Genomic DNA, 24,859 nt, shown 5'->3' with positions numbered 1-24,859 from the left:
CCAAACTGTTTAAGCTAGAAACTTTATAAATTTAGACAGTACTGAGGATTTGTGATGTAATGTACTACTAAGGAAGTACTATCTTTTTCTCCTTTTTTTTATTGGAAATTTGCAATGGCAGATCTAGAATTTAAGAACTGGAGGCAGCCAGAAGTTAGACTATGTTAGATATATCATGATTTTACTATAAACTTTCAAAAATATATAAATAGCCTAATAACTTCAATTATTTTTGTCATTTTAAAAACTGAGGGGCCTAGACCCGCCACTGGAAATTTGGCGTCCATATCTCGAATTCTCTTAAAGCCTGAGACACGAAATTTGACATTTGAACTTTTCATTTAAAATAATTAATCGTGTGTTTCAGCGTTTCTTTTTGTACTTGAGCCAGAAGAGAAGGAAAAGAGATAGGACTGTTTCATTAAGATGACAATACGAGATGTTTGAATTTCGAGCAAGGCTTCAAGTTCAGACAAATCTTACATAAAAGACGCAGAAGGAGGAACGCAAAATATTGCCTACAGTAACAAGTGGGAGCGTTTGGTAAATATATATGTTAATAGGGTGTTAATGAACTATACCGACAAACTGTAACAGGTGATTCCTCAAATAAAAATAAGAGAAAAAGTTCATATGGACCTATGGAGAAAAGTGCATAATTTCAGAGCTAGTGCTGTCAAAAATCGCGATAAAGCCAAATTTCAATAGGCCCTATTTCGAATTCCAGAAACTGTGTATGGTGGTCCTTATCAGCGTAAAGGAAGCCACGCATACACAATCCAAAAGTACATATTTCGTCAATTTTCAATAGGTATAGAGGGTATTTCCTACAGGGTGTAATTCCCAGATATGCTCTCGATAGAGTTTTCTATTTCAAAGATAGCCTGAGAAAGTTTCAGATACCCTGATTTCAAAGAGGGTCCAAAGTAGGCAGAAGGTAAGCCTTGAGAACAATGGACATCTAATGCTTCGGAGGGAAGTCGGAAGTGTTAGGAGCGGGCAGCTCCATGCTTTTTGTGTGTGTGTTCGGAATAATGTGATGTGATGTATTAGTCACGGCATATTTCACGTTTTCTTCCGTTGTAAGCGTGAAAGAAAACATTGCAACATGCGTTTTCCCGAGTACGAGCAACTGTGCTGCTGACGATCCTTAACACTTCCGACATCGCGCCAAAGGACTCTGTGTTCACTGCTATCAAGGCTTATCGTTTGCTTACTTTGGACCAATCATAAAGTCAGAGCATATCTCAAAATTCGGGTGATGGCATCTCTGGGAGTTTCACCCTGTATGGAATAGCCTGTACACCCAATGAAAATTGAAGAGATACACATTTTTGGATTGCGCATGCGTGACTTCTTTCACACTGATAAGGACCACCATACACAGTTTCTGGAATTCAAAATAAGACCTATTGAAATTTGACCTTTTCGCGATTTTGGACAGCTTTAACTCTGAAACTATGCGCTTTTCGCCATAGGTCCATATGAACTTTTTCTCTTATTTTGATGTAAGGAATCACCTCTTACAGTTTGTCATATAGTTCATTAACACCCTGTATATATTGATAAATCGAAATAAATTTTAGTAGGTGTACCGATTGATAGTGCGGATTTTCGTATGCTATTTTGTTGTGGTGCTAACAAGCTTTAAAACCCATAAGTGGAACGCTCAGAAGAGCTAAACACCATAAAAATAATTGTACGCTAAAACGTGTAACGTTCGACCCGAAAAAGGAGCATTTGCAGAAAGTGGACGTTGATTTTGAAGAAAAGTACTGCTGAAAGCTATCGTATACTTCGGAGACATGCAGCATCTCAAGATGTGTGAGAACCCTGGTTGAAATGCTTTAAAAGTGGTGATTTCGATGTTAAAGACAAAGAACGTTAAGGCAGTCAAAAATATTTCAAGACCAACACTAACAAGTATTATTGGATGAAAATGGATGTCAAACTCAAAAGCAACTTGCAGAAAAATCCAACCTTGCGCAACAAACAATTTCCAATCGTTTGGAAAGAAATGAAACCTTTTAAAGGAAGGACAATGGGTGCTAGATCAACTGACTTAAAGACAAAAGGAAAACTGAAAAATAATCGATGTACTCTTCCTTCAGCAGTTTCGATTTCTGCATCGAATTATGACTGGCGATCAAAAATGGGTTTATTTTGAGAATCCCAAACGCAGAAATCATAGATTGGTCTAGGTCAACCATCAACGTCAACTGCAATGTCAGATCTCTTCTAAAGAAAAACAACACTCTCTGCCTTGTGGAATTAGGTAGCTGTGATGTATTATTATCTTCTAAAACCAGATTAAATCGTTAAAAGTGATCGCTACCAACAACAAATGCTTTAATCTTCAAACGACCACATGAGCCAGAAGACATGGCAGGTAATTTTGTTTCACAATAGCGCATTATTACACCCATTAAAACCAATTAAATATACGCTACAGAATCTTGCCTAGGAAGTATTAACTCACTGCCGTATTCACTAGACCTTGCGCCTTTAGATTACCAGTTTTCCGCGAATTCCGATCGATGGCACACGCACTTTATAAGCAGAAATTCAGAACATACGAAGAAGTGGAAAATTGGTTCTTTGAATAGTTTGCCTATAAACAAATTAAATTCTATTGGAATAGTACCCAGAAATTACCTGAAAGATTACCTGGGAAAAGTTATTACAGCAATGACCTGTACTTTGAATAAAGTACTTGTGATGTTTCTTTGCAATTATTGTGTTTTTTCGCTTACAAGATCAGCATTATTAACCGGTACATCTAATACAATATACAATTTTATATCGAGTTAATAATATTTAAAAGAAAAGGAGGGAGTTTCAATAAATTTGATATTCCACGTAATACAAATTACACAAAAGACTCGATGGCTAACGAACTGAGACAGGACTTAGTCGGATTTCAATATGCCGGGAATAGAACCCAGGAGGACTCACACATAAAGCACTATCTTCAATTAAGTCAATAGTGATCAACTTATCCATTCCCAATATTATAATTTCGGGCAGTTGAAATTCCCTTATTGTCTCGCAATGCAGGATCAAACTTTCGAAAATTCTCTTGTTTCTTGGAGAATCGATTCGGAAGACCATAACCGAAACATTATTGTAAGAATGTAAATAGAGAAAGGTGGATATAATTATGGCGTAGAGTTGGTTATTAATTTCTAGTCGTGACCAAGAGCAAATAGAAGGAATCCACTATAATTAAACCAATGGTATATAGGTTATTCACATAACGCAAACACCATTTTATTACTGATCACCCCGAAGAATACCTGCAGAAATGGCCGCCAGTAGAATGGGTCAAGGGGGCAATTGTTTACCCTAAAGCTTTGAGGGGGTTCGGTTTGAAGGTGGGAGCATATTTACTGTAGCTAATAAATGTATTACCTAGGTAGTTAATAAAGAAGTTATATCATGTGCGTAAATGGCTGTTTTACTGTTCACGCATGCATATTGGTGTCGTTTTTTTTTTTGCCATCCGTGGAGGAAAGATCATGCTTGCATCCTTACCTTCACATGGAATGCTGACATTATACGTAATATAAAAGCTTTATACAAAATATGGCGCGTTCAGTGCACAAGGAAATTAAGCCCACTTTTTGGTCATTTTGTCACATTCCATCTTTAAAATCTCTATCTGGAGCTATTTTCAGAGCTTAAATGGTTCATGTCCACATGTTGCAAGTAACTCTTATAACGTCAAAACCAAATAATTAACACTTCTGACCAGAGTATATACACTCATTTATTGGAAGACAAATTCTGACCAAAGCATATATTAACTAATAAATAATAGCATTTACGCATTTATTAACACTAAACTACAGTGTAACGTTAAGTTGTCGAAAGCGTTACAGTGTATTTTAGTTTTAATAAATAAGCGTATATACTCTAGTCAGAAGTGTTAATTTTCCTTTACTGAGTTCCAGAGTCGTAATGGATAGAGTAACGTCAGAAACAGTGTTAACTTATTCATGCACTTAAGAGTAGCATACCAATTTTGTGTTTCTTTTTCTTACAACTTTGATGGTTGGATTTGATTCCCTTGTGCTCTTGTTCTAATTAAAATCCAAACTTCTCATGACATTTTTTTATGATAAAACGCCCGGCGATCGCTCTTATGGTTGGACCAACACAATTAATTGCATTTGACTAAATATCAAAGCAGTTTCTATCCAATCATATTTGATCTAATCTTCATATTCATTTAACAATTACTTCTTCTAAATTTGATAGTTTCTTGTCTCCGTGATGGTACAAACCAGGGGTAAAAGTGGATCTGAAAAGATAAGGGGACGGAAGGTAGCGGCATGAAGTCACGCCGTTCCCCTTCCTATCTCTGCCCATTGTAATTTTTTAGGAACTGGGGACGCCGTACATATTCTTTGGAGGTGGGGGACGGCGTCCCAGCACGTTCCCCCGCACTTTTACCCCTGGTACAGTCCACAGCAAAAATACCTGCAACATGAGCATGTAAATTTATTGTGAAACCACACCTAACAGCCAAGGGAATCAACATAACGTCTCATGGCACAAATCATGCCAGAAGAAACTTTGGCGTCCTCCCCTGCACACTTATTTTGGAGGAAAAGACTTCGTCGTTTCACAATAAACTTATATGCTCATGTTGCTATTTTTTTGCTGAGGACTGTACAAACTAGAATTGGACACTAAAATTAGGGCAATATCATAACCTATAGGTGTTAATGTGTGCATTTGTTTTCATAAATTTTACATGAAAATAATTCTCTTTTCCCTAAAACTATAGTTAGAGGAGGAAAAAAGTATCTTCCGTAATTTCAAAACTATACCTACATAACATTATTTTAAACTATAACCATAAAAAAACTTTTGTTTGTATTCTTTTGTTGTTTTCCTCTTTTCTCACGGTCAACGTTGTGAAGTTTTAAAAATAATTTTCTCAAAAATAAAAGAGGAAACTTTAAAAATATACAATTTCAAGTTAATTTCCAACAATAATATAAGGAAACAATTCAAGGCCAATGTAATTGAAACTATAATAAATTTTGTACCATAACCGTTATAATATGAGAAAAGTAGAGAACCATTAACATTGAAAAGGAATAGTAGGGCTCTATCTTCTAAGTTAGAAAGCTAAGGTTAAAAGCTGTTTCCTATTTAGCAGTGATAAAATTGAATGATATTTTCAACCCAGACTACATTACAACTTTTCTTAATCTTTTTTTCAATGGGGACCACTTTTATTAGTCAGGATTCTACACTTGTTCCCTTCAAAAACAAATTTATATGTTTTGAGCATATACTAGTACACCAATTTACTTAAATTTTTAAAATATTATTAATAACTAAATTTTTAAAATTTTATGTTATTCATAGAAGATAATAACATCTGTAAACAATATTAACTAACTAAAAAGCACCGAAAAAACGAGGAAAGTACCTCATTAATATTATCTTCTAGCAGAATGCCCGTTCTTCGTACGGGGAGAATACGTTTCATTTTGAACATAAAGGGTTGAATTTCGATTTAAACAGCATCAGAAGTATCACTGTTCGCCTCAGCGACCCCCAAAATAATGGATTCGACACTAATATCAGTCATTTGCGATGATTTTAATATATTTCCCTCTCCTCCTCCCCCAAGTTGCGGGGCTAAATTTAAATTTAAATGGCATCGGAGGTGTCACTGTTCATCTCAGCAATCCCGAAAACTATAGATTCGGCACTAATATCGGTCATTTTCGATCATTTTTAAATCTTCCCCCTCCCCTAAATTGCACCGTCAAAGTGATATGATGAAAACGATTCCAGGCCCGAACCTCATCTACGTTGAAAAGTTGATCGAGATCGGTTCCCTGGTTCAAGAGTTATTGAGTTTTACTTATTTTTAAATATCTTCCCTTCCCTTACTTTGTACCGTCATGGTGAAATGATAAAAAAGATCCCAAAACCAAATCTCATCTATGATGAAAAGTTGATCGAGATTGGTCGGATGTTTCAAGAGCTATGAAGTCACAAACACAGACACTTTCATTTTTATGTATACTATAGGTAAAAAAAAAAAAAAAAAAAAAATGAAGCCTGTTGTAAAACCTAATTCTAATACAAAATTATAGTTTGAGTGATTATCTCAGCGTTTCCCAACCTTTTCCAACTTGCGGCACAGTATGGCTGTAACTTGAATTCTCGCAGCACACTCATAGATACTACTTTAAATATAAAATACCGTGTATTTTTTTTCTGTGATTACTGATCTCCTTCCCACAGAGAAGAAAGCTCGATCACTGGTTTTTCCCGTGGTAAATCATTATGCTTATTTTTCATTCCAATTTAAAAATAGAAAACAATTGCAATGAAATATTGGACACAGATTTTTACAAATAAGCTTTCTTTTTCGAAAACTGTATCCAACCTTTCACTAAGAAGGAAGCACTAAATAGCGAACGAACAAATAAATCTCTTGTACTTTTAAAACATGTTTGCTTTGTCGAAAGGACTGAATGATATTTTAAAATTTCAAGTTACGAAATAGTCTGCAACAAGAAAGAAGCAATAATGGCCATAACAATTATAACAAATACTTTTTTCAACATTAAAAATGTACAGAAAAATAACACGGTATGAAACTTAAAATTGTAAATTCATAGTAATGTGAAATACGAATATACATTTTTCCTTATGACTTGCAATTTGATAGCTATTAATAATTTTGTTTCGATTTCCTCGCGGCACACCAGCGGCTCATTCACGGCACACCAGTGTGCCGCGGCACACCGATTGGGAAACGCTGGATTATGTTATGAAGCATTTCTTTGACTTGGCACACAGGCTTTTAAAAAGTACATAATAGTAATGAATTATTTTCTGCTTTTTGGCGCACTTTTGAAGTAAGTTATTTTTCTCCTAAGTTTGTTTAATGTTTCCACTTAGGTAGGACACTAACTTCTTGTAAGATGTCCTCGTAACATGCATGAAAAAACTATATTTTTTTAAAAGCCAATCTATGCTTTACGAAATTTAACATAAACACACAAGGACGGTATTAATACTGTCAACCATTAAAAGTTTTATGGTCTAGCTTTGAAGACTACCATTTGATTCTGATAAGATTTACATGGTGCAACCATAGAAGTATATATATATAAGCAAGAAAAGGACAATTAAAATCGGCGTACCTACGTTGAAATTATGTGTGCACATTCACACACACCTCTTTGTTTTAATAGTTATGTGAAAGATTTATCAGGGGACATTTGCCATTTTGAGATTTACTAATATTAATGCATTACTCATGTTCTGTCTGCATGAAAACACAATTACATTGACTATATGTATGATTAAAAGTGATTTTATACAAAATTAGATAATTAATTACTGCATAATTAATTATTAATTATGCATATTTATTACGTGTCTTTCTTTGTAATCAATTGTCAGAAACATTTTTTTAAAAAAGTATATGATTCTTTACACATTTCTCATTGACATAAAATAATAATACGCGTCAATATCGTGACAGATGTTAAATTATTATTAATTGAAAATGGAAAAGTGCATTGCTGATACTACTGAATTCCGTATGAGGAGCAAACTTTCAGTTTTGAGCACTATTTTTGTGGAAAATACTTTATTTATACCTATATATTGCATATCAGGCAAATCCCTATATATTTATCTTTTGATTGGTACCACAGTTTTGGATATAGACATATGCATTTCAAAAAAAGACATGAAATAATTTCGTAATATGTAAAATGCCACCCTCTTGGTTTGTGAGGTGGCGCCTCCCACTTCAGGCGACGTTTTTTTTCGGAACTTCTTGCAGTCTGGATAAGTCTTGACAGAGTTACCAACGCACAGTTTTATTCAGCTAGTGTTTTAGAAATGGGTCGAACGCGGCGATGTCCTTCCAGAAGTAGGAAGAGAAATAAGCTTTCTAAGGCTATTCGTTTATCTTGGATAAAAAGGCGTGAAATAGAAGATAGCTCCAAGTGTGACACTTCTGTTTGTGTATCTTTGGAAGAAACAAGTGGAAGTTCTATGGAGGTTCCAATTGCAAGGGATGAATCAGATGATAAAGAAAGGTGAGATTTATTTTACTTTCCATCCTGATTATTAATTACTTTGAACCAACATAAAATTATTCTTTTATAAAATTGTTATCATTCTATCTAAATGTATACAGGGAAAGAACATTGTAAATCCAGTTTTATTGATTTTATACCAAAACTATTTTTGTAGTCTGACTGAGCGTGTTGTTTACGTATATAGCTGCTTTTAACATCCAATTTACAGAGGAATGATCAAATTTTTTTTTTACCATTTTGGGTAGTCTAAAACATCGTGTGCAACGCATACTTTTACGGTTGGGTGCAATCTCAAAATCGAAGAAAAAAATGTACTTAGCCCTGTTCTTTCCCTGTACCCTTAACATGTTTCACTAATCTTTTAGTGGATTATTATAATATTGCTAGGTGTATTATTTTTTTAAAAATACAATTACGTGAAACATTTGCGTGTTTAATTTTATACAGCGATACATATAATAATACTATTATGCGCAATGTTATATATGAAGGGCTTGGAACAATATGCCACATTTAAAAAAAATCACTATTTTTAGGATCCTTGCATATCTTACGACCTGTAGTAGTCGATTTGGAAGTTGGGGAACACTATGTATTAATATAAAATGCTCTAATAGATTGAATAACAAAATTATTATCTAAGATTCCGGGGTAACGCGTCCCAGAACGAAATAAAGTAGGGGAACGAATATTCGATTTTCTGGTAAATGGAGAACGACGTTCTCCGTATTCCCTCCAAATCGATCACTGATAACCCGTTGATCTTGACAAGTTTGCAAAAATCGAAATTAGGGTCAGTAGATATCATAAGTATTCTTGTTTAAATTACTTTTTATGAAGCAATGGCAAATTTCACTTTTCTCTCTGATCATAAATATATATTAGTTTAGCGTCCCTTGTCAGCAGCGAGGCTATATGAAACATGGACCTACTGGTTAACATGGAATCCGAACCATAATCGTTCTATGCTCTCCTCTCGGGACTCGAACCCAGGACCCCTTGAAGCGAAGCGCACGTGCTAGCCACTAGACCAGCGATATATATATATATATATATATATATATATATATATATATATATATATATATATATATATATATATATATATATATATATATATATATTGCATCTTATGTCTGAATATTATGTGTTTGTATATGTAGGTATTTTAGGAAATGTATTCTACCTTATTTATTAAGTGTTTACTTTTATTGGTTCAATAATATATATACCCTAATACACTTCCCATCTTCTTTGATACTGTTTAGAATTCACCTGAGTTAGATGCTTTACAAATACTTGTTATAATATACAACTAAAATAAAAATTAGGAATTAATTTAACTGACAACATATAGAATTACAATAAGGATTAAACGATTATTTTACTTTAGGACTATTAATATTTCAGACTTGAAGAAATGTACTTTACTCGACTCATTCTATCATACATTTTATAATGGTTTACTGCTAAAATATGTACACTTCGAGGAAAATCACCTGCTAAAATGTTCATTGTAACTGAAGGTTTAGAGGAAAAAGTAATTATATCTATACGCAATTTATTAGTGGAAAGCTTTTTAAAAAATCACGCTTAATTTACAGATTATTCCTACTAAATAATTTTTAGAAATACTTGGTCAACTCACACCTGAAGGGGACTCAGCCTCCTACAACAACATTCAGTTGTTTGTTTACATCAAAGATTCCGGCAGCGTGATTTTTGCCCTCAACGTGTTTTTTTTTTCGTCGTGGCTTTTACTCCACATGATTTTCTACTCTTGGTTATTCCCCAAAAAGTCATGAAACCGAGTCTAAAATTGCTAGGGATGCGCACGAGACAAGATTTGAGGCTGTCTCGTCTCGAAAATGTGCTGTAAAAGTGATGTCTCGACTCGAAAAATGTATTCTTTTCCATTGCAAGAGCTGTGTCTCGACTCGAAATTTGTCAGGAAAATTCTGTCTCGACTCGTCTCGTGCGCATCCCTAAAAATTGCACTGTTTTAATCTATCTAAATTGCAAACGAAAGAACAAAACCAGTTTCACATTTGAACTTCATATATAAGTTACTTTTCTGGTTTAATTTTCGAGCGACAATAGGAGATAATTTAATAGTCATAGAGAAGAAAATCTAATTCGAATTTTTAAAAAGATAAACACATTTCTAGTCCTACATACAGGAAAAAAGTAATTTTTGACCATCTGTCCTTCATTTATTCACCCTATTCATATAAGCCATATCGTTCAACATATAAGCACTAAATTTCTATAAATTTCATTTTCATTTCTACAAATTATTATTATTATTATTATTATTATTATTATTATTATTATTATTATTATTATTATTATTATTTTATGTCATTTCAGCTCTGACACTGAGTCTCTACCATCTCTTGTAGTGGAGCCCGAAACAGAGATTGTTAGTCGCAATGACTTTCCAAATGGCTATCGAATTGTAAATTTGGGACACATTCTCAAGTGGTCCATAAAGCTCCAAGAAAACCACAGAAAGATATGTGTTTTAGGAAAAATGGATTTTCATAGAGAGAGACGTTCAGGAGTAGTGTCTTACCTCTATTTCAAGTGCCGCGTGTGCAAACGCGAAGTATGTCACTCTACGGAGGAGGAACAACAGTCTAAAAGATCTGTAATCAATACTGGGGCTGTTTGGGGCACTGTTTCCATTGGAAGTGGGTATTCTCATCTAGAGGAATTCCTCAGTATTATGGATATCCCATGTATGAGCTTCAAACTATTCAACAAGATTGAACAAGATCTGGAACCGGTAAGTAATAATTGCCAAATCCGTTTGGTCTTCCCGGAAAATAAAAAACCTGAAAAATAGACTTTCCTACTTATCAACAATATCACAAGTAGCTAATATAATAGTTGCATTGATATAGTTCTGTATAGAAGATTTTATCATAATAGCACTTGCGCAATGAAAGTAATCTTAGTTACAAGCAGGCCCGCAACCAGCCATAGAAGTCTGGGGGTGCCATAAAAATGTTAGGGGGGCCCAAGTCTTAAAATAATTGTTACAAATATATAAATTCATGATTTTTTGTGTTAATATAGTATATGATGCATTGAGATCTGCGAGCCATGAAAAATTTAGGGAGGTCTGGCCCCATTGTCCCCTTCTAGTTGCTGACCTGGTTACAAGGGCAACGTAGTAGTTTCAATTGCCAAAAATGTGGAAAATTCGAAAACGTAAATTAATCGTTAAAAAGAAAAAGAAAAAACTTGCACATAAATCGGTGATTTCAGCTTTGATAGCGATCAAATATGACGAATTTATAATAAATTACTTTTGCTTTTGAGAAAATCTTATTTTTCTTCTTCTTCTGCACCGCGACTAAGGAAGGCGGTAATGATGAAATAAGCGATAATGGTGGAATGAAGGAAGTGGAAGGAAAATATTTAGAGTGGACGTAGGGTGGAGTTTCAGTATAATGCATCTGACCCAAAAAAAACCGGGTTCCTAATGGTTAAAATACTAATCTAACCTATCTATTTGGAGAAGTATCAAAGTTGAAACTTCGATTTAGGAGTTTTTAATTACGTTTTCGGAGTTTGCACCACTCTGCGACCATAGCATAGTCTCGTTATGATCCTCAACCTATGTAAACCGCCATATAACGAATTGTGGATCACACTCGTTTTGCTGCTCTAGTGGAATTTTCATATTGATGTTGCCAAGAATACTTTATAGTGTGTATGATGAGATGGTTGCGCACCGGAGCCATACGAGACTTTAATCTAAATTAACGTGAAATCTAAAACATTGATCTTTCACGAAATATTACCCGAATCTCCCACACAGCAAGCGAGAACGCTATTTGGCCACCCGGTATTTCGACTGCAATTCAGCACTCTTGCAGGGACATAAGGTGCAGGGCCGTAGGCTAACCAAACATTGATGATTTTATGTTTATTAGATGCGAGATCGTAGAGTGAGCATATGTGGGAGTCAAGAGGTGAAGCCTCAATCGCTATCTACATTTTATACAAAGTAAAATTCAAACTGAAATTTTCTGAACGTTGCTAGTCTTTACAATACATACCAGACAAAGCATACAGAGACAAAAAATAACTATTTATCCGTATAGTTTCTGCACAATCGTAGAGAAATTGAGTCACATTCTCGATGACTAGGGAAATTTATTTTGTTCGTTATTGACATCACTCAAAGTAGAAAGGTAATGAGATTTGTAATGAATTAAAATTAGAACAAAATAACGATATGTCATGTTTTCTAAAACAATGTATATCTTTTGTAGGTGTGGACAGATTCTCTTTGGAGTCAGATGAAAGAAGCTGGAGAGGAAGAAAGAAGATTAGCGATTGAAAAGGGCCATGTAGACCCAGATGGTATACCATGGATAACTGTATACGTGGACGGAGGGTGGAGCAAAAGAAGTTATGGGCAGTGGTATGGGAAGGGGATCTGAGCAGTGGCGTAACTAAAGGCTTGGGGGCCCTCCCGCAGACAGGGTGGAGTGGGCCCTTCCCTACTTCCCACTTCGCGATTTGGGGGCCCCTGATGGCTTGAGACCGCCCGCAATGCAGGGTCTACGGGGCCCTTATTTACGGCCCTGGATCTGAGGGCGAAGCCCCCACGTACTCAATCTGACTCAACCTGCAAAACCTGGGTTGGAGCTAATCCTTTGGCAACTACAACTGAAATTCAATATGCTTGCAGGATTATGAGGTCGAGTAAACGCCTAATGAGATGCGAGGCCGTACACGGAGCGAATTTCCGGATCTGAAATGAAATTCGGTGTGCTTGCAAGTTTATCGGATGCAAGGCCGTTGGCCGAGCAAAAGGGATAAGGGAGGCTGAGGACGAAGCCCCAAAGGAAAGCCCCAAATGAAATTAAATATGGTTCTAGGTTCATGAACTGAGAGGCCGTAAACCGAGCAAACTGGGAGATCTAGGGGTGAAGCCGACGAATATATTTATATATTCAAGTAACCACATTCTTTTTAAAATAATGTTTGTAAGTTGTTATTTCACCCTACTAATGATTGTGAAAATGGGAAATGAATTGTTTTGTTTGCTATCCATGTTCTATTTGGGGTGACCCTCCCTGCTGGTCTAATGGCTATTATGCGCGACGTGAACGGGATCCCGTGTTCGATTCCCGATGGGAGTGCATTGAACGATAATCTTCGGATTTCAGGAGTTGTATATCTACGTCTCATGTGGCCTCGCTGCTCAAAGGGACGCTAAATATAAAATCAAAAGTTCAACTTGGCATTCTTTTATGAGCACAAGTAATATAATTTTTGTTAGTGTACATTCTGTGGAGATAGGGAACACCTCCCGCCAACAACAGGGCTTTCAATAGTTTCCGCTTCCACTCCTGGCTGTGTGAATTTTTCGCAAAATATGTTCATATGAAACACCCAAATGAGCTCCGAAACATTCCTGAAAGCTTTCACAGATGAATGGACAAAGCAAGCAATATTATTTTTCTTCTGAAGCAGAAATAGTCTTTTGTGAAAATGGGGGGGGGGGGTATTGACCACGGAAGAGAAGATTGAAGAGCTGTTCCCATTTGCAGACTTCCTTCTGCGAACTCGATATTATCTCATTGCCAAAAGCAACAGCTGAAGTGAAGGGATGGAATTTTATAAGCACAATACCTTTTCCTTTTTCAGTACATTTTTTGTACTAGCTGATTCACAATTTAGACTAGCGGCAATTATCTTAGCCAAGATTCCAAACACCTCGGTCTCCTTCCCAACAGGTGGGGGGAAATGACATTCTCTTGTTTCTGACCCTGCCGGCACGAACTATTTTTACATTCTTACATCTCGACCGTGACAATAGCTGTCATGTTCCATCGTCTAGTTTATTCCAGGAATTACAATCTTACTCCTAGCAGGACGGAGGTGTGGAGGACGGTACAAAATTTAGAAAAAATAGGCCTATGCCTAAACATGTTTAGATCAGTGCCGTTTTAAATAGATGTCGTAAACATATTATTTTCGTTTCGATGAGAATTGATGCTGCGGTACATTGCAAACTATATTAGTTTTAATTTTATAAGTTCATTATACTTATAAACATAATACGACAAGTCAACACGTATGAATAACTAGTAATCAGCAGAATTATTATATTAGCAGATTAATAAATCCTTTTCGAGGGTAACTATATTTTTTACCTTTTTTTATTCTAAAAGAAGTCTCACCACATTACATTTCAATAATCGTTACTTCACACATATACCTTTATTTATTTCTACCTAGCAACCTCAAGATATATCTTTTATCTTCCTTTTTTTTCGCATAGCTGCTCCGCTATGACGCCTCTGATCCTTTTCATGAAAACAGGTACAGATTGACAATGACAGGGGCGTACAGACAATGACAGTACAACGATAAACCGTTGTATATGTCGCCATGGACGGGAATTCCGCAGTAGCTTTACTACGAAGGAAAGAACCCTGGATTAATCATTACAGAACATTCACTTTTGGAATAGACCTCGTATTAAATAACGTTACATTGACACGTATATTTACTTCTCCATTTCTATATATATATACCATATTACATTATTATATTCTTTTATATTTACAATTATTCATATATCCATATATTAAAAAGTCGATGGATCTATTCAATAGGGTTCTGCAAATTTACTAGTTAACTATTCCTTCCTGCAATATGCGAAAACATCCATGTACAATCGATATTGTTTACAAATAAAGATCATTATCATATTAAAGATTAACAAAATCAGAAGGCAATATAGCATTCAAACATACTAGCGATCAGTATTTAGTGCATTAGTAATTGAGGTTGATACTACACATATCAAAGGAAACACATAACGTTAACACATATGTTGACATAAATTGAATAATTACGATCATAAACATGAAGTTCAAGATTAAATAACAAAATAAGATACAATAAACCGATTCACATATCCATAAAGTATGTTCATCTTTCCTCAACGCAGATTCAATCCAATTTCACATCAATACAATCTATCCTAGGTCACGGTGTCTCATAACTTCCATTAGATCACATTGTATGCCACATTCTTGGGTACTTTCTCGATATTGTGTAGGTGTATGTTCTACACTATCACCACTCCAATCATTTCTATTCTCTCTGGCACCAAAGTTATTTCTATTACGAAAGAAATTAGATCTATTGCCTACATTACTATTATTATTTGCACTATTCCAACGATTTTGCCTGGCCATAAAATTTCGTCTATTATTATAAAATCGAGTACCACTGTTTCTAGACTGAGTTTGAGTTCCATTGATGCTATTAGATCTCCTGTTAAATCGAGCACCATCTGTCTTTTCATTTCTCATATTTACATTTCTGATTGTTAGCTGATTTGGATTACTTTGGTTACGATTGTAGTTTCCTGGTCCACGATTGTTATTATTATTACTATTACAATTCAGTACCTGAAATTGGTTCTCAAAATGTTGGACTAGCATGATCAAATGGTTGAAACTAACGCATTGAGTTGATAATAAAACCTGCTGTAACTTGAACGGTAGTAAAATACGTATAGAAGCTATAATTCTGGATTCTGGCTGTAACGGATTTATATTTTTCAACTCATTATATGTATTCACTACAAAGTCTGTTACGGATCTATCAATTCGGGAGTTATAAGGTCGATTTCTAATCACCGCGTCTCTATTTGCGAGCATAAAATCATTCTCATAATTTGCGAGTAAAGCTCTTCTGAAATCTGCATAATTACTTATTCTATTACGTACGGCTTCGTACCAAGTGTAACACGGTGGAAGTAGAACATGGGGCAATAATTTCAGGTACTTAGATTGATCGATTCCCATTAGATTACACTCATCTTCAAAACGTTTTAAGAAAGAGCTGGCCGTCATTTCATTACATTTCCCACTGAATTTGGTCATCGCCTTGATTTCACTTACTTTAAAACAAACCTTAGACTCTCCAATATCCCGTTTCCGTTGCCGTTTAACATACCGTACTGCTGGCATTCGTGGATCCTGTCTCCTTTCATCTGCTGGCATTCGTGGATCCTGTCTCCTTTCATCTGCTGGCATTTGTGGATCCTGTCTCCTTTCATCTGCTGGCATTCGTGATCTTACTCCGGCCGTTTCATTAGCATCTTGTACTATGTTATCTTCAGACGAATAAACTGAAGGAGATGTAGAATCACACTCAATAATTGGGATTTCTCGTTGATGAAGCGTCTCCTCATTATTAGAAGGAACTGAGGCATTACTCCTGTTACTTAGCCTTTGTTGCATCGATTTGATTTCCTCCTGCATATCCTGTATCAAACAACTATGGTTGTGAATTTTAGATATATTATCCTTTATTTGAGTCGCTTGTTGTGTAGTAACAGACTCCAAAACTTCTATTTGTAGACTATGATTATTAATTTTAGAAGTCGTGTCTTTCATTTGTGATGCTTGTTGAGTTATAGCGGATTCCAAAACTTCTATAGATCTTTTCAAAGTATTGATATCTTGTGACGATTTATCAGCAAACTGTTGAAATTTTTCATCTAATTTCTCATCAATTTCCTGAGAAATTTGCTGTATTTGTTGATTTGTATTTTGTTTAATTTCATCAACTTTCAATGCAATATCGTTAGATATTTGTTGTCTCAAGTTATCATCCCTCGATTGCATGGATTGACTTAATTGTTGAATCATATCTAAGATCTGCTTAGTATTTATTATTTCAGACATAGATTCTTCTGAGTTACCAATTACCGACATATCTTCACTGTGTATATTAGTCATAGTTGACTGACGTACAATTTTTCTCCCACTACGCAAAAGAGTACATTCAATATTCATACGTCCCTTTTTATAAAAAAATAAGACCCTATCTTTACTCTACTTCAAGATTTGTACAGGGTCCCGGGTTTCGTTGCACCAAAAAGATATAAGTTCATTATACTTATAAACATAATACGACAAGTCAACACGTATGAATAACTAGTAATCAGCAGAATTATTATATTAGCAGATTAATAAATCCTTTTCGAGGGTAACTATATTTTTTACCTTTTTTTATTCTAAAAGAAGTCTCACCACATTACATTTCAATAATCGTTACTTCACACATATACCTTTATTTATTTCTACCTAGCAACCTCAAGATATATCTTTTATCTTCCTTTTTTTTCGCATAGCTGCTCCGCTATGACGCCTCTGATCCTTTTCATGAAAACAGGTACAGATTGACAATGACAGGGGCGTACAGACAATGACAGTACAACGATAAACCGTTGTAATTTTTGTTGAAAACTGTTACATATTGTATGTATGTATATTATTTTGTTTTTCATGCAATTAACACTAATGTCATAGTAGATTAAATGATAAGATTCGAATTAGTAATTTTGGTTTACATTGCTCCATACACTGGCGCAAATCCCGGGGGGTGAAGGGGACATGTCCCCTCCTATCTTGGAACTGGGGGGATTGTCCCCAATAATCCGATTTGAAATGTGTTTTGGGGGGAGAAATTTGATTATTTGTGTCCGGTCGCCAGAAAGGAAAGTGAGATGAAATTAATGTCCACTCAGAATAAACCTCAAATCTGCCCGCCTCCCAATGTTGAAGACAACTCTGCTCGCCTAAGGCATAAGATTCTACAAGGCAGTTAGTGACCAGTTGGGATAATCTTTTTTAAATTAAAAATCAAGAAAATCATAATTTTTTTTATTTTATCGCTTTACTCTTATTCTATGGTGGCTGCAGGAGATCTACTGCCTTTAGCGGTATCTGAACATTTTTTTGTTCTACTGTACCCTATCTCTTACCGGAATTGAACCCTGGATAGCGAGCTCCGAAGGCAAGTGTGCTAGATACTAGACCAAGTAGAAGACCTTAAAATCAAATTAACATCTCTAGAACTGCTTTATATCCTTGTGCCAAGCAAAGGCGGTCTATGTACACTCATGTCCAAAATTATTGTCGCATATCTATAATTGTCTTCTTCTAAGAATATAATTTGATAATGATTTTGCAGGTTGCTTTAAATACTGATACTATGTGTATAATCGGGAAATGTATGTTTGTGGTAAATTTCATAGGTAAAGAATTATAAATATGAGGATTATAATGAGTAAAATAAAATGTTGCTAAATGGACAAGGCAATTTTATTTTCGTTTTACTGTTCCTATTTACTGCTCTTTTGACATGAAATTTGCCACATGTCATTTGAAATTTACCCATACTAACATTGTAAGAAATACTGGACGGATTTGTTATCAAATTTTATTCCTAGAACAACATATTTATAGATATGGGACAATAATTTTGGACATGAGTGTACATTAGGAATTCTAATTTTTGATACCGTTCAGGAACGTAGTGAGAGTTCTGATTTTGGGAAGCCATATTAGCAAATGGGTTCCATATAAATAACTTTAAATAAATATTTGGAGGGTTAAGCCAACTTTTAGGGGGTCCGTGGGCCCCCATGTCCTCTCCTAGCTACGTTCCTGGCACCGTTGTAAGCATGTGACAAATGTACAATTTTTAACAGTATGACATAAATGCACATTCTTTAGGGCTTAACGAAGCGATCAACATAAAATATGTGCAACAAAACATATTCCTTAACCTATTGCCTAGAATCGAGCAGAAAACTTCAATATCATGAAAGCCTTTCACTTAAAAGCGAATTTTTTACAATAAATTAAAAAAAAAAAAATAAACAGACGCCACTTGGAAATGTCATCGACGAAAGACAGGGGGAAAAGTAGATAACGCCGATGTTAATAAATCTGAAAAAATCTACAAAGTGCCAAAAAAAAAAAAAACTGGCCTGTTCCAATTTCAGGGTGATTTACCCTGTACTTTAATGAAACGAAACGAAACGAAACCATTTGGTATGTTGAGATGGAAACACTTTGAGAAGCAAGAACCAACTGAGTTCACTACGGGCGCTAGAAGCGACCTACGCTGGTGACCTCTCTTGACACTGATACAAACTACGTAGTGGATCCGCTCCCTTTAAAGTTCTCTTAGATGGAGACAACGACAGAAGAAATAAATTTCAAGTGAGTTACGAGGAGTGATCAGGAAGTGAGGTTACAAAGCCTGCAGTGAAACGTATAGAAAACAGTCGTTTTCGGGGGTGGTGGTGAGAGGAGCCAGCAAATTATTTACAGCACAAGGGCGCACAATATATAAATATGGACCTCGTTCTAAGTATTTCATTTCCAATATTTTATACTCAGTGGTGCATAAAACGGAGAGGGGTTCAAACAGTGGCGTAAATAAGGACCCCGCAGACCCCGCATTGCGGGGCGGCCTCAAACCATCAGGGGCCCCCAAATCATGAAATTGGACGTAGAGAAGGGGACCTTCTCCACGCTATCTGCGGAGAGGCCACCAAACCTTTAGTTACGCCACTGAGTTCAAAGTAAAATATATAATTTTACTCTTCTTTAAAGAGAACAATTTCTGTGTGGGTGTGAGGAAACGGAGAGAGATCTTTCCAAGCCAAGGTTGTTTCAGTTGCAGTCCACGTAGTTCCTGGAACATGCCAAGGTCCTCAAAAAAGTACAACTAACCAGCTCATCTTTTCCGTTTTCCCTTTTCTTTATGTAAACTTTGAAAAGTAATATGTTCAGATATAGCTATTGTAAGTATATTTATGATTAAACTTCAATTAATATTAACTGAAAGGACAACAAATGTACGCATTATATTTAAATTTTACGATATTGTTACGTAGGGCTCTGAATTTTTATGGACTAAAACTTGCGCAAGTATTCATGTAATTATGGCCAAAAGTGGCAAAATGTGACCTTAGAAAGCATGCTACTTTACACTACTACGTAGAACACTTGATTGTAGACAATCTTGAAACTATACTTAGTAATGCTAGGTTCTCTGGCAAAAAGAAACTGCAACGAAGTCAAATCTCTCTCATATTCGGAAAATGTCAGGAGCTCCTTCGTGGCTAAGCGGGCAGTGTATGCGCCTTTGGCGTGGGAGACCTGAGTTCGATTCATGGCGGGAGCTCAGGTGGTTTGGATTTCACGTTGATCAGTAGATCCCGTCTCATATAGCCTCGCTGCTGAAAGGGACGCTAAACTCAAAATCAAGTTAAGCCGAAAAATGTCAGTGTAAAAAAATATTGCTGTAATTACTAATTATGATATCAGGGACTGATCTGAGGGGAATTTCTCCCGAGGTCTTATCTTCCATCGTATTCAATGTGAATTACCATATATTTCCAGTACTACTATACGGGAACCTCTTTTGTGTAGTACTACTTTCGTCCCCATATTGAAAGTCTCCCCAGATGTGGATTTTCAAAAATACGAAAAGGAAAAGTATCCTAGAAGAAGAGGAAACGATAAGACCCAGTCTCAAACTGAGTCTGATGTCGCGATTTCTTTTTTCTAATTAGTTGATGCTACACTGTACAGTATTCCTTCAAATTACATTATATGAAGCGAATCCCAAATTACCTCGTTGCCAATGCTGGAAAATATATTTCTGAGCAGTAGGTGAAACTCATCTAAAATACAACTAAAAATATGCTTTTATATCGAGTCGGGCTCAAATATGACGTAAAGCTAGAGCATGGTTCATCATTTATATGACCAATAAAAATTGTATTTTCACGTTCACAAGAGCCAGAAATGGGTTACGTTTAATTAAATATCTAAAATGATGGCAGTATAAAAATATGATATGTCATAGAAATCAGCATTAATTATTAGTATTTAACGAGAAAAAAATTCAAATTATGAGACATATATCAATCGATAGACCTTATTGGTCTGAAGAAAGTGATGTAGGAAAATGTAAATTCTGATGCGTAGTTTTCGAGAAAATTGAGATAGCCCCCCATTTTGACCCGCAATTTTGCATAGAGTTGTACAGAATAGGGACTTGCTCCATCTTCTTTCAATTCACAACAGCTTCCAAACGATGAGCTACCTTGCTATTTGAATCTTTGAGTTGGGCCCCTTCTGTGACCCTGCGGGGGCCCTGGAGCAAACTTTTTTACCCCAAAAAGTGTGCCCTTGAAAATGATGGGGTACGTGTTCGTCGAGTTTTCCATCTACCCAACCGTTTCCGAACAAATGACCCGGTTCAAACTATTCTGCCACCTAATAGCTTTTAAATTACAAAATATAATCTAACTCACGATATCCCGACCGGTGGCACTATAACTTTGGGATTCGTCTAGTTATAACTTATCAAAGCAAATACAATTGTCTCGTTCGGATCTCAGCGGAGCCAGTTCGTGACCTTCCCTTGTAAGAAAGAAAGAGCCGTGATTAGCATGCTTCCCGTCAAATATTGTTTATTTGGAGTTAATGTCTCTTTTCAGTTCCGAAGCTATGTAAGGTATGAACTTACAACAACATCAAATCCGAGTTACACATATTCTCTCCGAGAATCGGATTCAGATTTACTTCACCAAAAGCAATAATCAATTTCTACGTTTTGAAATGAAATTTTGATCATACGAACATGGACACTACGACAAACGATATAGATTTGATTACTCGTGTGTGCTCAAGTAATTTATATAAAAATATCCTTCAGAATTCTTCACATTGAGTAGCTACTGTTCTCTTTCTATTTAGTTTAACGACCCACGATTACGCTCCGAGGCTAAGAAAGAGGACAATAATGATAATAGAGGAAAAGATGGAATGAAGAAAGTGGGATGTAACTGGAAAACCCCCCAATGAACTGACATCGAACCAGACTCTATGCACCAAAGGCGAGAGCTTTACTACTGAGTCGCTGCGACCTTCACTATATTTTGATTTCTAACTCATGTATAATCCCTTCCATTAAAATTAGAAAGTGCTTTTTATGAAATAATTCACATCAATTGATGAACTTTGTTCTTGTATATGAAAAACAATGGTTGCAGTTCTTTTTCTGTACGTTGGACAGAGTTCAATTTTCACATCTTACTGGTGTCACTTGAACAGTTATAAATTAAGCAAATGGATGGACTATTTGTTTAGTTTGTAATTGCTCGTTATTCATTTATTTCATTTGTTACATGTAACAAGCTCTTATATGAAGTACACATTTCTAAAAAAATCTCTCACCAAGCCATTTTATTTTATATATTACGTTAAAAGTTTAACCGAATACTGAATGTATTTTAAAAAAGATAGCAATTAGTGTCCACCATTCTGAACTTTGCTTAACACCATATTCATTGTCATCATATTTAACTCACATTTAGATTTTTAATGTAAATACGATCAATGTAGCTGATGTTCTTTCAATTAATACTGATTAAAGTTTAACGACAGTTATAGTATCTCAGAACAGAATGCCTTTCTAAATGCACATAAAGAGAAGAGAAAATAATAGCGGAGATTACAACGAAATTTTAGATATTTCACGCACGAATTTATTAAACCGTTTAGGCACTAAGTAGGAATTTTGCGGCTGAATAATATGCGTTTTGCGTCCGCCATGTTGCATTTTTTTAATGACATCATGTACTCAATGCGATTTCTGAAATATGATAAATCTATAAAAATCTTATCCATGAAATTGTATTAAGCGGTTTAGATTTTTCGTGGGAAATTGCGTTCGAATAACATGTATTCGCTACGACATATTGAATTTACTTTTAAAACTATGACAAGTCTATCGACACTCCATTCGTGAAATTCTATGAAACCGTTCAGTTTTCCGTAGAAATGTTTCAACAATATGTCTCTTTTCGTTGGCCATATTAAACTGTGTGGTACCATGCATTTACTCTCATTTCTAAAGGTATGATAAATCGGTTCATTCCCGTTCTGCCTAAAGGCCCTCCAGCATTTTATAGAAAATATTTTCAATTTTCTTGTCTTTAGGCAGAGCGGGAATTCCCGTTCTGCCAAATCTTTGGAAATAGTTATTTTTATGTTTTAGGGATAGGGAGGGGTGTTTTAGGGAAATGCAGCACCGAAATGCTTGACTCCTAACGTGTTTATAATTACAGAAACTAACTGTGATGTTATTTGATTTTTTAAAAAATCACCCTTATGAGGTAGCATATAGCAGTCTTTTATTTTCGGTGTTACGTGAATATTTGATTAGTGTTTCAAAATTAAAATAAATAAGGTTTCTTTTTAAACAAAGATCAAAATGTGAAATATATAGTTACTATAACAAACAGTCTTGCGTGTTTCATTGGATTTTTAGTATTTAAAAGAAATACCTCGTATTTCAATGAAGTGAAGAATTACAGATAATATTTTAGATGCTTGACAATAGAAGAAAAATAATCATTCTTTTATTAGTCTGTGCCTATCTCTCCGTTCCTTGAATTTTGTGTTTTGTTTGAATTTTTCTTGGGTTTTGTCCTACTGGATTTTGTCCTGCGTTCGTAATAATCTGTTTAGTAATTGTAACAGATTCTGTACATATTTTCAGGTTTCCTCATAAATTTTAGATATTATTCTACTTGTTCTTCTCGAAAAACTGACTAGGATACAGTTCTGTTATTAGCAGTGTTTTTCACATCTACTTTAGTAAAGATGAATGTATTCTTTATTAAATACCTAAAGGGAAATGGAAAATTGGTTGACTCAGTTACAAGAAAGCCGAACGTAACTATAACTGTAAGCCGACATTGTAACAAACGAACATAAACTCACTTCGGTCTAATAGCAAGTAATTTCACAACAAAATTTCATTCAGTTTTCCAGTAGTTCATCTCCAACATGCTAAGACTCGCAGTACATAAAAGGTGCTACAGTTCACATATCCTAAAGACGTGTTTGGCCATATATTAGGCAAAAAATGCAAGAGGATGTATAAGGTGTCCCCTAAGAAAGAGTCTGTCTTCTATACCATAACTTCATTTTCGGCATCACCTTATCAGCAGATTTGTCTTTTATACATTTTTCTATACTATATGCAATAGTATCATATATATATATATTTCCATATTTGTGTATTTTCATATTGTTCTTAATGTGTTCTACAATTGTGAAAAAAATCATAAGTTTCTGGATAGATAATGCTAGATAGTGTCTTTAATATGGTATGGTTAGGGATGGGCACGAGTCGAGTTTTAGCTCGACTCGACTCCTTTCTAGTCGAGTCAAAGGTAATTTTCTCGAGTAGAGTCAGTGATTTTGAGGTCGAGTTTTGAGTCGAGTAGAGTTTGATAAATGGTTCGCTCGTTCAGCTCGTTTTAACTTGTTTTAAAATCATGACCTGATTAGATCGGAAAGCGAAAGGCATGATAAATCCAAGCACTAATATGGAATACTTTTAGTGTTGCTCATGAGAGAGGACACTACTCACATCTCGCCTCGTCTCGATAACGAAACGACCATAGATTTTTATAATGAGACAGCCTTAAATATCTTGAGCACCAATATAAGTAGATGTAGTTCTTACAATCAAGGCTGAGACCTGCACGGTCGAATTTTTGAGCCCAAGTAGAAGCCCAACAACCAGGTAGTGATGCCAACCGGCTCGGCTCGGTTCAACTGAGTGAACAGCTCGACCCCGGCTCGGTTGGGATAAGCCATCAGTTTGGTTCGTTTCGGTGAGCCATCGGCTCGAACCGGATCGCTTGCGTGAGCTGTTGACTCGGCTCACTTCTCGGTTCGGCTCGATAGTAAATGAGCTGTGACCCGAGTCACTCGAAATTTTAACAACCCTAAACTCGGGCCAAGCCGTTTTGAACATGTTTGGCCGGCACCCTATGTTTTAACAACTTTTGGCTCGACCTGAATACTTGCTCCTCCGGAACTCAAACCCAGAAC

The 24,859-nt window shown here is 35.6% G+C and overlaps 2 protein-coding genes across 3 annotated transcripts in view; both read left to right on the top strand.

Annotated features, from left to right (window-relative positions):
• Nucleotides 1-24,859, top strand: part of LOC145693419 (protein takeout-like) — an 87,476-nt gene that overhangs the window by 23,069 nt on the left and 39,548 nt on the right. The window lies entirely within an intron of this gene.
• On the top strand, nt 7,891-12,550 carry LOC145691504 (uncharacterized). Its single transcript, XM_081766913.1, has 3 exons — nt 7,891-8,090; nt 10,464-10,881; nt 12,380-12,550. Exons 1-3 carry the CDS (start codon nt 7,891-7,893, stop codon nt 12,548-12,550), a joined length of 789 nt encoding a protein of 262 aa, XP_081623039.1.

Source organism: Thermobia domestica, chromosome 8 (genome assembly GCF_964235325.1).
Source record: "Thermobia domestica chromosome 8, izTheDome1.hap1.1, whole genome shotgun sequence".
NCBI classification, from domain to species: Eukaryota; Metazoa; Arthropoda; class Insecta; order Zygentoma; family Lepismatidae; genus Thermobia; species Thermobia domestica.
The sequence above is the reverse complement of the archived record's forward strand: the minus strand, read 5'-3'. Positions and strand labels throughout refer to the sequence as shown.

Bases quoted from the DNA above. Each gene is read 5' to 3' on its own strand.
- LOC145691504 (XM_081766913.1), top strand. From the start codon at position 7,891: ATGGGTCGAACGCGGCGATGTCCTTCCAGAAGTAGGAAGAGAAATAAG. The intron at 8,091-10,463 runs GTGAGATTTATT...ATGTCATTTCAG, and splicing joins GAATCAGATGATAAAGAAAG to CTCTGACACTGAGTCTCTAC. The intron at 10,882-12,379 runs GTAAGTAATAAT...TATCTTTTGTAG, and splicing joins TTGAACAAGATCTGGAACCG to GTGTGGACAGATTCTCTTTG.